The sequence below is a fragment of the Amblyraja radiata genome, chromosome 4 (genome assembly GCF_010909765.2).
Source record: "Amblyraja radiata isolate CabotCenter1 chromosome 4, sAmbRad1.1.pri, whole genome shotgun sequence".
Taxonomy (NCBI): domain Eukaryota; kingdom Metazoa; phylum Chordata; class Chondrichthyes; order Rajiformes; family Rajidae; genus Amblyraja; species Amblyraja radiata.
The window spans coordinates 84,055,981-84,070,303 of record NC_045959.1 but is presented as its reverse complement, the minus strand read 5'-3'; the positions used below and the strand labels follow the sequence as shown (position 1 = coordinate 84,070,303).

The window sequence follows — 14,323 nt, the reverse complement described above, 5'->3', positions numbered from 1 at the left end:
TCCTTATAAATCTTCTCTGAACCCTTTCAAGCTTGACAATATCTTTCCTATAACATGATGCCCAGAACTGAACACAATATTCTAAACGTATTAAACAATATTCACCAACGTCTTGTACAACTGCAACATGACTTCCCAGCTTCTATACTTTGACTGATGAAGGCCAATGTGCCAAAGCCTTTTTGACCACCTTATCTACCTGCGATTCGACCTTCAAGGATTCATGCACTTGCACTCCTAGATCCCTCTGCTCTACAACATTCCCCAGAGGCCTACCATTCACTGTGTAGGTCCTGCCCTTGTTAGATGTTCCAAAATGCAACACCTCACACTTCTCTCTAAATTCCATCAACCTTTCGTCAACCCACCTGGCCAATTGATCGAGATTGTGGATAGATCCAACTAACCGAAAGGGCGGGAAGTGGCCGAAGGAACGCATCCCTCAGGACAGCCCCCGCTCTCCCACGGCCACGGCCGCCCTCCGCCTCGTCTCCCCCGTGCGACCGCACTGTGACGGGCTGTGGGTCGGCAGCGCACACACACGAGGCCGGGTGGAGCAGAGTTGGGGACAGCCTGGTCCCTCTGCCCACACAGAGTCACTGACCGCGATGCAGCGCCACCGGACCCCGCGCCCACACCAGGGTGATTCACCCGACCCACACACAGGGTGATTCATCCCCCGACACCCACACACGGGGTGATTCATCCCGACACCCACACACGGGGTGATTCATCCCCCGACACCCACACACCGGGTGATTCATCCCCCGACACCCACACACCGGGTGATTCATCCCCCGACACCCACACCGAATCACCCCATGTTAATCACCCTGGTGTGGGGGCGGGGTCCGGTGGCGGTGCAGTGACTCTGGGTGGGCGGAGGGACCAGACTGTCCCGAGGGATGCGCTCCTTCGGCCGTTACAACTTGGTGATCGGGTTCAGTGTGCCCCGTCACCCTCCAGCCCAGGGCAGTCTTGTGTGGAAAATTGACCCCCACCCTCCCGTCTCCCCCGGCCAGTGATGTGATGGACGTGGGGGACTGGACCAATCGCTGACAGGTCCCGCCCCCCAAGCGACGTCATGTTATTTGGTTTTTCAGCTCAGCAGCCTTTCGGTGAGTTGGCTTCTAGGCTACGTGGCCTTTCGGTTAGTTGGCGTTTCGGCATAGCGGCCTTTCGGTAAGTTGGCTTTTAGGCGTCCGACCCTTTCGGTTAGTTGGCTTTTAGGCGTCCCGCCCTTTCGATTAGTTGGCTTTTAGGCGTCTGACCCTTTCGGGTAGTTGGCTTATAGGCGTCCCGCCCTTTCGGTTAGTTGGCTTTTCGGCTTCGTACGCTTTCAGTTATTTGGCTTTTCGGCTTAATTTCCGTTCAGTTATTTGGCTTCCACTTCTTTGCTTCAGCTTCTTGTCCTTCAACGCCATATCTGCACACAGTCCCAGCTACACTAGTCCTACTTGCCTGCGCCTGGTCCATATCCCTCCAAACCTGTCCTATCCATGTACCTGTCTAACTGATTCTTAAACGATGGGATAGTCCCAGCCTCAACTACCCCCTCTGGCAGCTTGTTTCATACACCCATCGCCCTTTGTGTTAAAAAGTTACCCCTCGGATTCCTATTAAATCTTTTTCCCTTCACCTTGAACCTATGTCGTCTGGTCCTCGATTCCCCTACTCTGGGCAAGAGCCTCTGTGCATCTACCCGATCTATTCCTCTCATGATCTTATACACCTCCATAAGATCATCCCTTATCCTCCTGCGCTCCATGGCTACTAAACCTCTCCCTATAGCTCACACCCTCTATTCCTGGCAATATCCTCATAATTTTTTTCTGAACCCTTTCAAGCTTGACAATATCTTTCCTATAACATGGTGCCCAGAACTGAACACAATATTCTAAATGCAGTCTCACCAAAGTCTTATAGAACTGCAACATGACCTCCCAAGTTCTATACTCAATACTCTGACTGATGAAGTCCAAAGTGCCAAAAGCATTTGTGAGCACCTTATTTACCTGTGACTCAACCTTCAAGGAACCATGCACCTGTACTCCTCGATCCCTCTGCTCTACAACATTCCCCATTCACTATGTAGGTCATGCCCTTGTTAGACGTTCCAAAATGCATCACCTCACACTTCTCTGTATCAACTATTCCTCCACCCACCTGGCCAATTGATCCAGATCCTGCTGCAATTGTTCACAACCATCTTCATTATCTGCAAAACCACTAACTTTTGTATCATCAGCAAACTTGCTAATCTTGCCCTGTATGTTCTCATCCAAATCATTGATGTAGATGACAAACAGTAACGGGGCCCAGCACCGAACCCTGAAGCACACCACTAGTCACAGGCATCCAGTCTGGGAAGCAAACTTCCACTATTACCCTCTGCTTGGTAGACTCACTGTGGTGAATGTTAAAGTGTGTGTTTTGTTATTTTATTCTATGTTATGACTGCAAGGTATACAATTTCGTTCAGACTGAAATGTCTGAATGACAATAAAGGATACTTTACTGTACTGCTTCCTTCCTTGGAGCCAATTTGCTATCCATTCAGTTATCTCTCCTTGGATCCCATGCAATCTAACCTTCCAGAGCAGCCTACCATGCGGAACCTTGTCCAACGCCTTACTGAAGTCCATGTACACATCTACAGCTCTGCCTTCATCAGCCTTTTTGGTCACACCTTGAAAAAAATCAATCAGATTTGTGAGACACGACCTCCCTCGTACAAAAACCATGCTGACTATCCCTAATCAGCCCTTGCCCATCTAAATGCCCATATATTCTATCCCTCAGAATACTCTCCAGTAACTTACGAACTTCAGATGTTAAGCTCACCAGCCTATAGTTCCCAGCATTTTCCCTGCAGCCCTTCTTGAAAAGAGATACAACATTTGCCACCCTCCAGTCTTCCGGCACCTCTCCTGTATTTAAGGATGACTCGTAAATTTAAACCAGGGCTCCCGCATCTTTGGACCGAAGTCCTGGAACTCCTTCACAGCAGCCATGAGAGTATGGTCACCAGGTAAACCAAGCCATAATAGTACAAGCCAAAGTATATAGTGCGACCTTAGTTGTGCAAAGTCCTTAGTGCTGAGGTCGGGTTGTGTAAGATGGTTCAAGAAACTGATGGTTTAACTGATCTTATCGAGATACAACGTGGAAACAGGTCCTTGGCCCACCAAGCCCGCACCGACCAGTGATCACCCCATACACTAGCACTATCCTACACACCGGGAAGAATTTTACCAAAGCCAATTAACCTACAAGTCTTTGGAGTGTGGGAAGAAACAGGAGCATCTGGAGAAAATCCACACTGTTACAGGGAGAACATACAAACTCTACAGACAGCACCCATAGTCAGGACTGAACCCGGGTCTCTGGTGCAGTGAGGCAGCAACTCTACCACTGTGCTGCCTGTAGAAGTGGCGGAGAACTCAGCAGGTCAGGCAGAATCTGAAGTGACTCAACCTGAAATATATGTCCATTCCCTCCACAGATGCTGCCTGACCTGCTGAGTTACTCCAGCACTTTTTCTTTTCCCCTTCCTGTACATTGTCTTTCAGTGACTTGAACACAATGGCACATGGGTCCTTTCGAACATCAAAACCAGACATCACCATTTTAAAAAAAAACTCTGCTTTTCTGTTATGTGCAGTAAAGTGGAACGTTTACAATTTTTCAATGTGACGTTTCATTTATCGGATACTTGTCCACTCACACAGCACATACATAACCACTTCCATTTTCTACATCCTCTGTCATACTCAATCCCGCCAAGTTTAGTAATGAACCCCACAGCCAAATGGCTGATAAAGATGATGAAAAGCTGATAGCCCAGCACCTTTCACTGCAGTGCAGCTTCTTGATTTGAGAAGGATCTCTTTATGTCCACTCCTTGTTTTCTGTCCAATAATCAATTTCCAAGCTATGCCAAATAGACCTTCAACCCAGAGACATTAGGTTAGATGAACTACGTACCAATGTCTGACTATGGGAGTGTGTAGGGGGTCACCTGAAATGAACAGAATTGGGAGTCTGCCGGGTACCACCCGCTGCGTGTATACCTGGGGGACCCCCCCAAGGGGCCAAACAATGGGTGCTAAATAGATGAGTGAGGTACCACTTAAATCCACTACCATGGTGTGCTCACTGCCACGCCTTTATTAACAACACAAAGGCAGTTGTTTCCCGCTGCAAAAGGCCTGCCAGACCCCCCACAAAGGGTTTAAAAAATGGGTTAGCATATAGACGAGCAAGGTACCACTCAAAAATAATGCCAAATGAACAAGTTGAGTTCATAGAGTACAAAATGGGTTATGCCAGACAAATAGTCTGCTGCGCTACAGGTACCAGACACCCCAGTTCCATATGCTCTAACCTTATTGACCAATCTCCTGAATATGAATATATGATTTTTGTATAATCTGCAACCTTTTATTATGCCCCTACAATTTGGGAATTAACGTTCATTAGGTACAAGGATGTGACCAAGTCAGAAGATCTATGTGAACAATTGATACAGGCTAACAGCCATCCATTGTGATCCATGAAGGGCAAGGCAAGATAATGGAAGAAATGGGTGTGCATTGGGGTGAGGGCACAGGGAAGAGAGGGACTTCAATGTAAGCTTCAAAGGAGCAGGAAGGTGAAGCAAGTATGTTTCATGTCATAGTGATACAGTGTGGAACCTTCGGCCCAACTTGCCCACATGTCTCAGCTACACTAGTCCCACCTGCCCCACGCATAGTCCATACCCCTCCAAACCTGTCCTATACATTTACCTGTTTAACTATTTATTAAATGTTGGGATAGTTCCTGCTCAACTGTGAAAATATTACCCCTCAGATTCATATTAAATATTTTCCACTTCACCTTAAACCTATGCCCACTGGTCCTCAATTCACCTGCTCTGGGCAAGAGATGCTGTGCATCTACCCAATCTATTCCTCTCATGATTTTATACACCTCTATAAGATCAACCCATGTCCCTCCTGTGCTTCATGGAAGAGTCCCAGCCTACTCAACCTCTCCCGATAGCTCAGACCCTCTAGTCCTGGCAACATCCTCGTAAATCTTCCCTTTCCAGCTTGACATCTTTCCTACTGCATTGTGCTCAGAACTGAACACAATACTTTAAATGTGGCCTCACCAACGTCTTATACAACTGCAACAGGACATCCCAATTTCTATAATACTCTGACTGATGAAGGCAATGTGCCAAAAGCCTTTTTGACCACCCAATTTACCTGCGACCACCTTCAAGGAACAATACACCTGCACTCCTAGATCCCTCTGCTCTACAACACTTCCTAGAGCCCTACCATTCAATGTGTAGACCCTGCACATGTTAAACTTCCCAAAATACAACGCCTCACATTTCTCTGCATTAAATTCCATCAACCATTCCTCAGCCCACCTAGACAATCGATCAAGATCCTGCTGCAATTTTTCACAACCATCTTAACTATCTGCAAAACCACCCACTTGTGTATCATCATGTGAGTTGACAGGATCATGGGAACCTGCCTCCACCTCCTCACCTGGCAGAGCATTCCAAGCACCTGCTACTCTTATAAGTAAGTAAGTAAATAATTTTTATTTATATAGCACTTTTAAATCAAATCACGTTGAAGCCAAAGTGCTTTACAGAGAAGAAATTAGATTTCCATACATCCATATAAAATAAAAAAATAAAAAAGACACAATACACTATAGGATTCAACATGAAACGTCCCCCCACAGCAGAATCCACTGTGAGGGAAGGCACCAAAAAGTCTAGTTCTCCTCCTCCTCATAGTCCACCTGAGGGCCTATTTGTGGCCTCCTCAGCCAGTCCGATGTTTTCAGGCCCTCTTGCCGGGAAGCTGTAACGCCGGCGTCGGGTGAACACTCCTCAGCGGCTTGGAATGTCTGGAGCAACCGCTCCTTCCCCGGAGACTGCGGCACCCGAAGTCCTTGGAGCTCCGACTCTGGCGATCTCGGTCCCAGGCTCCGCGGCGTTTTAAATCCAGCGCCGCCCGCCCGCCCGCGGCTGGACTCCGCGATGTTGGAGTCGGCGGTCACCGCACTCCAGAGCTTACCGCACGACGACCCGGTAAGGCATCGTCCGCTCCGTGTTGGTGTCCCAGCGCTGTGCCGCCGCCGAAGCTGTGATCCTGGCAGGAAACACCGCTCTAGTTCGATGGTAGGCCACACGGAAAGGACGAAGATGCGATTCGGAGAAAACCGCATCTCCGACCAGGTAGGACTGGGATGAATAGTTTCCCCCCCGCCCCGCCCTCCACATAAAAAGATTAGACCTCCAAAATAAAACGTTTTAGACAGAAAAAAGGGTGAAAAGATAGACTGCAATCTTACTCTGCTCTCTTCCTTCAAACCTTTCCTCTGACTTTAAAGATATGCCCTCTACTTTTCCACACTGGGAAAAGGGATATGTCTACTCTAGGCTCCTCAAGATTTTATATTCTTACCACATCTCCCCTCAGAGAAAACAATCCAAGTCTGTCCAACCTCTCCTTCATTAATGCCTTTCAATTCTGGAGGCATTCTGCTCCCTCTCCAAAGCCTGCACATCCTTCCTGTGATAGAGCAATGCAATACTCCAAATATTTCCTAACCAAAGTCCTACAAAGTTGCATCATGACGTCCACACACTAACTCAATGCCCCAAACGAATCCTGCACCCATGCAGAACTCATGGACTTCACCAACTTCCATCCTGCACTCAAATTTACTTGGACCATCTCCGACACCTCCCTCCCCTTTCTTGATCTCACAGTCCCCATCACCGGAAATAGACTATCAACTGATGTCTATTACAAACCCACTGACTCCCACAATTATCTTGACACTTCTTCCCACCCTGCTTCCTGCACACTCTATCCCCTACTCCAAATTCCTCCGTCTACGCCGCATCTGCGCCCAAAATGAGGTGTTCCATACCAGGACATCCAAGATGTCCTCATTCGTTATGGAACGGGGAGGGGCGGGTTCCCCTCTCCCATCATAGACGAGGCCCTCACTCGTGTCTCCTTGGTACCCAACAGCTCCAACCTTGCTCCCCCTCCCCCTAATCACAACAGAGACCCCATAGTCCTTATCTTTCACCCCATCAGCCGTCGCATATAACACATAATTTTCTGAAATGTTCACCATCGCCAAAGGGATCTCGACACTAGTCACATCTTCCCATCTCCACCACCTTCCAGAGACCGCTCCCTCCGTAACTCCCTGGTTCATTCATCCATTCCCACCCCCTCCCAGGGTACCTTCCCAGCACTCACAGAAGATGCAACACCTGTCCCTATACCTCCTCCCTCAACTCTGTCCAGGGACCCCATCAGTCCTTTCAGGTTAGGCAGAGGTTCACTTGTACCTCCTCCAACCTCATCTACTGTATCCGTTGTTCAAAATGTGGACTGGTACATCGGCGAGATCAAACGTAGACTGGGCGATCGTTTCCTTCAACACCTTCGCTCAGTCTGCCTGAACCTACCTGATCTCCTGGTTGCTAAACTCCTTAATTCTCCTTCCCATTCCAACAGACCTTTCTGTCCTAGGTCTCCTCCATTGTCAGTGAGGCAGCTTAGCCCTGCAGTATATTGATTTACCTAACTTCGTAACCCCAGCATTCCCTCTATCCCTCCCCCACCCAAGTTGCACGAGCTTCTCGTGTTTCACCCAACAAACAGCTAACAATGGCCTGTTTCCTTTATCATTACTTTTTTTGCATCTCTTTACATCATTGTCTATATCTCTCGTTTCCCTTATCAGTCTGCAGAAGGATCTTGACCCAAAATGTTACCCATTCCTTCTCTCCAGAGATGCTGCCTGTCCTGCTGTGTTTCTCCAGCTTTTTGTGCTCTATCTTTGCCCCTAACAATGAAGGCAAGCTTAGCATGTGCCTTATTTATTACTCTATTTACTTTTGTTGCCACTTTCAGGGATCTATGTCTTTGGACCCCAAGATTTCTCTGTGCATCAATTATATTTGGTGTCTTACCATTAACCGTATACTTTCCCCCGAGATTCAGCCTCCCAGTGAGCAATACCTCACACTTGCTTGGATTAATCTCCATCTGCCATCTTTCAGTATCAGATCTATAATCAGTAATTGATCAATATCTTGCTATAACCTCTGATGGCCTTTCTCATTGTATGTAACTCCTCCAAATTGTTATCTGCAAATATTTATAACCAAACCATCTACACTTACATGGAAACAAAGAAAAGAAGTTGCTGGTTTATACCAAAGATGGACACAAAGTGCTGGAGTAACTCAGCAGGTCATGCTGGGTTCCAACCCGAAATGTCACCCATCCTTTTTATCCAGAGATGCTGCCGGACCAGCTGATTTACTCCAGCAGTTTGTGTCTATCTATCTATGTCCAATAGATCCTTGTGGAACACCACTGGGCACAGACCTCCAGTTGGTACAACACCCACCGCTGCCCTCCATGGGTGCACCAATTCTGAACACAATCTACTAAATTACCATAGATCCAGCTGCATCCTAATCTTCTGGATCAGCCTATATTTCATCCACTTTCACAGTAATTAACCAAATTCTGGAGGGTAACATTTATTTTTCAAATATACAAAAGTATATATCACATATATACATTTTATATTGTTTGCCATTGTCATTAATATCAAACAAGAAAAAATCTTCAGAAAAAGACATCTTCCCTTCAATGAACGGAAGAAACTGAACACTAACCACAGACTTCCCATCTCCTCTTCATAGTGGCTAATTTTATGGAATTTAGAAATTATGCACATGTAAACTTGTGGCAAATTTGCTCAATGCTCAACAGCATTGTATTATTTTTAAATTCTTCTTGCTCTATACAATCTTGAACAAGTTGGTATGGTCAAATGGTATTCCTTAGGACTCGTTTTCTTCTTCATCTTCATCCTCTTCCTCCTCATCATCATCCTCATCATTTTCACCATCTGCTTCAGCACCACCAACTCCATCTTTCTCTTCCTCGAGCATCTTCAGATATTCACTTGCCAAGATCTTTTTTGGTAAAATATCTGTAACAATGACATTTGAAATATATCAAATGCATTTTATTATCACCAGATTAAATCTTAATTCACTTTTAGTGGTGGATCTTTATGAAACCTGACCATATGTAACACTACGCTTGACTCAATGTTTTTTGAAATATCAATCTTCTCATCAATTACAGGAAAGGCAATGCATGCAGTTTTATCAACATCTACTGCATCCTGGTAACCAGCTGCGAGAGACGGCATATTGCATACCTTTGTTGGCCAAGGCACTGAGTATAAGAGTTGGGATGTCATGTTGCAGTTATAGAAAACTTCAGTTGGGCCACACTTGTGAGTATTGGTTGCCACTGTGTGAAGAATGCAATACTCTAGAGAGCATATAGAAAAGATTCACAAGGATGTTGGTGGATTGGAGGGTTTGGGTTATCAGGAGAGATTGGCTGCTTTACATGGTGCAAAGGTGGCCGAGAGTTGGTATGACAGAAGTATTTCAAATTATGATACGGTTGAGACCTCATATTGTTTCCCATAGTAGGGGTATCTAAGTGGTTTATGATGAAAAGAATGATGATTAAGAGATCTGAGAGGTTAATTTTTTTTACATAGAGTAGTTGGTATCTGGAATAAGCTGCTAGAACAATAGTGCTTTGTAACAATACTCAAGAGGCATCTAGAAACATGCTTGAATGAGCAGGGCATAGAGGACTATGGAATTATTGCGGGCAAGTGGGATTAGATACAGATAAGCATGATGATTGTTATAGACAATGTGCACCAGAAGACTGTTTCTTTGACATACAACATCATGACTGAATTCAAGACATTAATGTAAAATAGGAGCAAGCTTCTTAACAACAATCCCCAGGACACCATTCATCGATCCACCATCATAGCAAAACTCCTTCTGAATAGGTCTCTATTGTTTTCTGGTCGTTCTGATAAATTCTAATCCACACAACTTTTCAACTGTTTCCCTTCTATCTTAAGCTTCTGAGCAGAAGTTTGTCAATTTTTTTTTGGAAGTCCAGGCAAGGGATGTCAACGTTTTTCCATGCTGAAACTTGCCCTTTAACCATGTTTCCCACTAAATGGATTTTTTCTCTCATATTTAATTGTTATAGAAATATACAGACCAGCTAGAAACTGGAATGTTTCACAGTTCTCCACACAGTCAGCTAGGTCATTGTAGGTGAGCTCCTTTTTTTCAGAACTGTTGCTCTTGTATGCATATGTGGCAAGATGTTGCACAAATAATTCCTGAAATGCAATAAAAAAAATTAAGGATGCTATAGGGTGATTTCACGAAAGGTCACTGGAGCGTAGATCCGCACCAACGTGACCGCAAAATTTAACTGGAGTACATACGTCACTTCCGGTACATGTTAGTGAATGGGAAAACTCGCACTTTCACACCCGTTAAAAACAAAAAAACGGCCAGTTTTTGAGCTGCAATTTACTGTGCCAGTCGGGGTGACCGTGAGGCACAGCTACCTAAATTTACAGTCCAAAAGAAAGATAGAAACTAAGGTAAATTCAAGAGGGAGCTGAAGGTGCAAAAACAGCTGAAGTGCTTAGCGGACATTTGCCGTGGAGATTTAAAGATTGAAAATATCGGGAATTATCACGTTTGCTCGCTGCATTTCATCAAAAGTAATATACACGAAACGCGTACCTGTTAAAAACCGCCAAAATGTTGAATTTTTGCGCTGTAAAAAAATGTGGAAATTGGGGTAAGCGTGAGAGACATGTACCCAACTTCAGAATTCCAAAAGTGAAGCGAAATGAATGTAAAGAGAAGCGAGAGCTGAAGGGACAACAACAGCTAAAGTGCTTGGCAAACATTGGCCGTGCAGATATCAAAATTGAAAATATTGGGAAATATCGCGTTTGCTCACTGCTTTTCATCAACGGTCAGGCATTATTTGTGTTTTATCTTGATTCCTTTGGTATCTAAAAAGTCTCAGAAGTGATAAATCTGGCTAAATTTTGTTTCAGAGGCGTTTTCTTTTTGTATGTAAAAACCCACTTGAGAATCATGTGCGATTTTAACATTTTACAGCCAGATTTATCACCTGAAACTTTTTAGATGCCAAAGGAATCAAGAAAAAACACAAATAATACCTTACTGTTGATGAAATGCAGTGAGCAAACGGCCAATGTTCGCCAAGCACTTTGGCTGTTGTTGTCCCTTCAGCTCTCGCTTCTATCTGCCGTCATTTCTCCTCACTTTTGGAATTCTGAAGTAGGCTAAATGTCTCTCACGCTTATCCCGTTTTCTATAATTATTTACAGCGCAAAAATTGACAATTTCGGCGTGTTTTTGAAGAAGGATTTGACCCAAAACGTTGCCTATTCCTCCTCTCCATAGATGCCATCTCACCTGCTGAGTTTCTCCAGCATTTTTGTCTACCTTTAATTTGTTCTATGTATTTTTTCATATTTCTTGGTTCCCTCTCCCCGACTATTAGTCCGAGGAAGGATTTCGACTCGAAACGTCACCCATTCCTAGGTATGTTGCAAAGCCTACCTGAAGCGTCGTTGAATATCTGCCGCTGAGGTTGTGCGCGATTTTGGCGCCGTTTAGAGGGGGCGGGTTTAAAACGCGATTTTCTCTAGGCTGTTCAAATCGAAGATGTTCAGCCTAGTTAATTATTAACGAAAAATCGCTGAAAGACCCCGTCGCAAAAGCTATTATTAGTTTTAAAGGCCTCGTAAAATAGTTATAGTAGTTTAAAAATCAATCTCTGAACCCGCAAACACCCGTACCCGCAGGGTCTCATAAAGCAAATATCTGAAGGTAGGCTGTATATTTTTACATTAAAAAGGGCTTCTAAAGATCCCTTTATACAAAGTTTAATATTGCGAGTAGCTCAATTTGGCCCCATTATATCCCGCAGTATTTTTCTGGGCATTTGGGGCACAAAACTACCGCAATGTGAACGTTCTAAACCAGCGCGTTCCACAGGAAAGGTGATTTAAAATGGACTTTAATTTACAGCAATTGAACACTAAATTCCTTCCATTTGGTCTATAAATTAATGTAAATGAGATTTAAAAATCATGTTTTATTGTGAATTATTTGTGAATATTATTTGGACATTTAGGCTATTTAAAAATATTAATCATTTATTAAGAAATGGATAGATGTTTAGATCTAGTAATTGAAGTCTGAAATTAGCTACAATTAGGTAACTAACTAATTATATGCTTTAATTTCAGGTTATCCAAGTAAGATTATTTTATATTTGTTTCAGAATGCTTCAATCTATGATAACTGAAAATTTCATTCAGTTCTCTTAATTTTTAAGAAAGTTATGGGCTTTTGACTGTTCACGATCACAGCTTTTTTGTTATGTCCATAGAAAATCAATAGGGAACAAGATGCTCATTTCCCAGTATGAAAATGGCCATAACTTTTTTAATACTTGAGATATGAAAGTGAATTAGGTGTCAAATTAAACTTATTTTTATGCTTTATCTGATGGGATAAATCGCAGACTTGATTTTTAAAATCTCAAAATTTTGTAACATTGCTACCATTCCTTCTCTCCAGAGATGGTCTGTTCCCGCTGAGTTACTCCAGCATTTCTGTGTCTCTTCAGTGCAAACCAGCATCCGCATTTCCTTCCTACAGACTAAAGATATGTCCTAGTGGAAACATCTCTGCACATCCACTCGATCTAGGCCTTTCATTACTCGGTAGGAGTATGTACAGCCAATATGGTCCCGTGGAGAAGAGAGCCGGAGGATCCACCGCAAGCCCGGGATCTACAGGTCAGAGGCCGGAGATGCTGCGGACCCGACCTCCTCTTTCCTCTGGTCCTCGACTCTTCCCACTAGTGAAAACATCCCCTGCTTCACATCCACTCTATCCAGGCCTTTCACTATTCGGTAGGAAGATGATAATCAACTGTTAACCCGAGGCCCCACCACAGGCCCGGGGATCAGACCCCGTTAACCCGAGGCCCCACCACAGCCCCGGGGCCCCTGTTAACCCGAGGCCCCACCACAGGCCCGGGGATCTGGCCCCGTTAACCCGAGGCCCCACCACAGCCCCGGGCCCCCTGTTAACCCGAGGCTCCACCACAGCCCCGGGGCCCCACCACAGGCCCGGGGACCGCCGCCCTCTGTGGACCCCAGGCCCCACCACAGGCCCGGAGCCGCCGCGGACCCGACCCCCTCCTCCCTCACCGTGGCTTTGGCGGTGAGGACGAGCGCGTCCTGGTTGATGCTCGACACGTCGGGGCAGCTCTTCATGATGAGTTTGACGCGGGAGAGCGGCAGCGCGAGGGGTGCAGGAGGGGGGCTGCGGCGCGCGGGGAACCGCAGACCCTCGCGACGCCGCACTCCCGCCGCCATCTTGCCGGCTCGGGCCCGCCCACCACCGCCACGGGGGGGGGGGGGGGGGAGAGCTCGTCACTACTCAACAACATCCCACCCCACCCCCAATCAAACACAAACACGAGACTACAAAATATCCCGCATCTGCACTGCACCTACTCTCCCGAAGAAAACCCCCGAACAAAGCAGCACTGTTCATCAACCATTAACTGTTCATAAATACTTCGCCTTCGCCATTAGCGTGAGTGAGTTGGTATCGTCCCGTCGGGTGGATTGTACCACTGCTGGAGATGGGAGGGGGGCGGAATCTATTCATAACTTTAAACTCAGCCTGATAACCAGTTCATGATTAACAAGACGAAACAGACTATTTTATAGTAAGTTAACAATAAGCGCACTTTTTGATTGTAATAGATTCTCCAAGAAGTTCTCAGTTATTATATGCTTTGGGTTTGGGTCTGGTAACGGGAACGGACAGGAAGGGGCGCTGCAGTTACCGGGGACGGACAGTGATGGCGCTGCAGTTACCGGGGACGGATAGTGATGGCGCTGCAGTTACCCGGACGGACAGTGGTGGCGCTGCGGGTCCGGGGACGGACAGTGATGGCGCTGCGGTACCGTGAACGGACAGAAGGGGCGGGGCGCTGCGGGCCCGGGGACGGACAGTAGGGGCGCTGCGGGCCGGGGGGCGGACAGTAGGAGCGCTGCGGTTACCGGGGACGGACAGTGGTGGCGCTGCGGGTCCGGGGACGGACAGTGATGGCGCTGCAGTTACCGGGGACGGACAGTAGGGGTGCTGCGGTACCGTGAACGGACAGAAGGGGCGCTGCGGGCCCGGGGACGGACAGTAGGGGCGCTGCGGTACCGAGGGAGACGGTCAGTGTTGAGGAAGCAGGGAGTTTGCATCCAGCACATTGTTGCTAAGAACTTATTCAACACTGCTAGCAAATTG

General features: G+C 46.2%; 1 protein-coding gene across 1 annotated transcript; it reads right to left on the bottom strand.

Annotated features, from left to right (window-relative positions):
• Positions 1-8,574: 8,574 nt before the first annotated feature.
• On the bottom strand, positions 8,575-13,410 carry chrac1 (chromatin accessibility complex subunit 1). The gene is made up of 3 exons (XM_033019879.1): positions 13,222-13,410; positions 10,164-10,287; positions 8,575-9,048 (listed from the first exon to the last, which is right to left on the bottom strand). The coding sequence occupies exons 1-3, from the start codon at positions 13,387-13,389 to the stop codon at positions 8,897-8,899; spliced, it is 444 nt and encodes a 147-aa protein (XP_032875770.1). The 5' UTR covers positions 13,390-13,410; the 3' UTR covers positions 8,575-8,896.
• Between the last annotated feature and the right edge of the window lie 913 nt (positions 13,411-14,323).

Bases quoted from the DNA above. Each gene is read 5' to 3' on its own strand.
- chrac1 (XM_033019879.1), bottom strand. From the start codon at position 13,389: ATGGCGGCGGGAGTGCGGCGTCGCGAGGGTCTGCGGTTCCCCGCGCGC. The intron at 10,288-13,221 runs GTGAGGGAGGAG...ATTGCATTTCAG, and splicing joins TCCTCACCGCCAAAGCCACG to GAATTATTTGTGCAACATCT. The intron at 9,049-10,163 runs GTCTGTATATTT...TCATTGTTACAG, and splicing joins AACATTCCAGTTTCTAGCTG to ATATTTTACCAAAAAAGATC.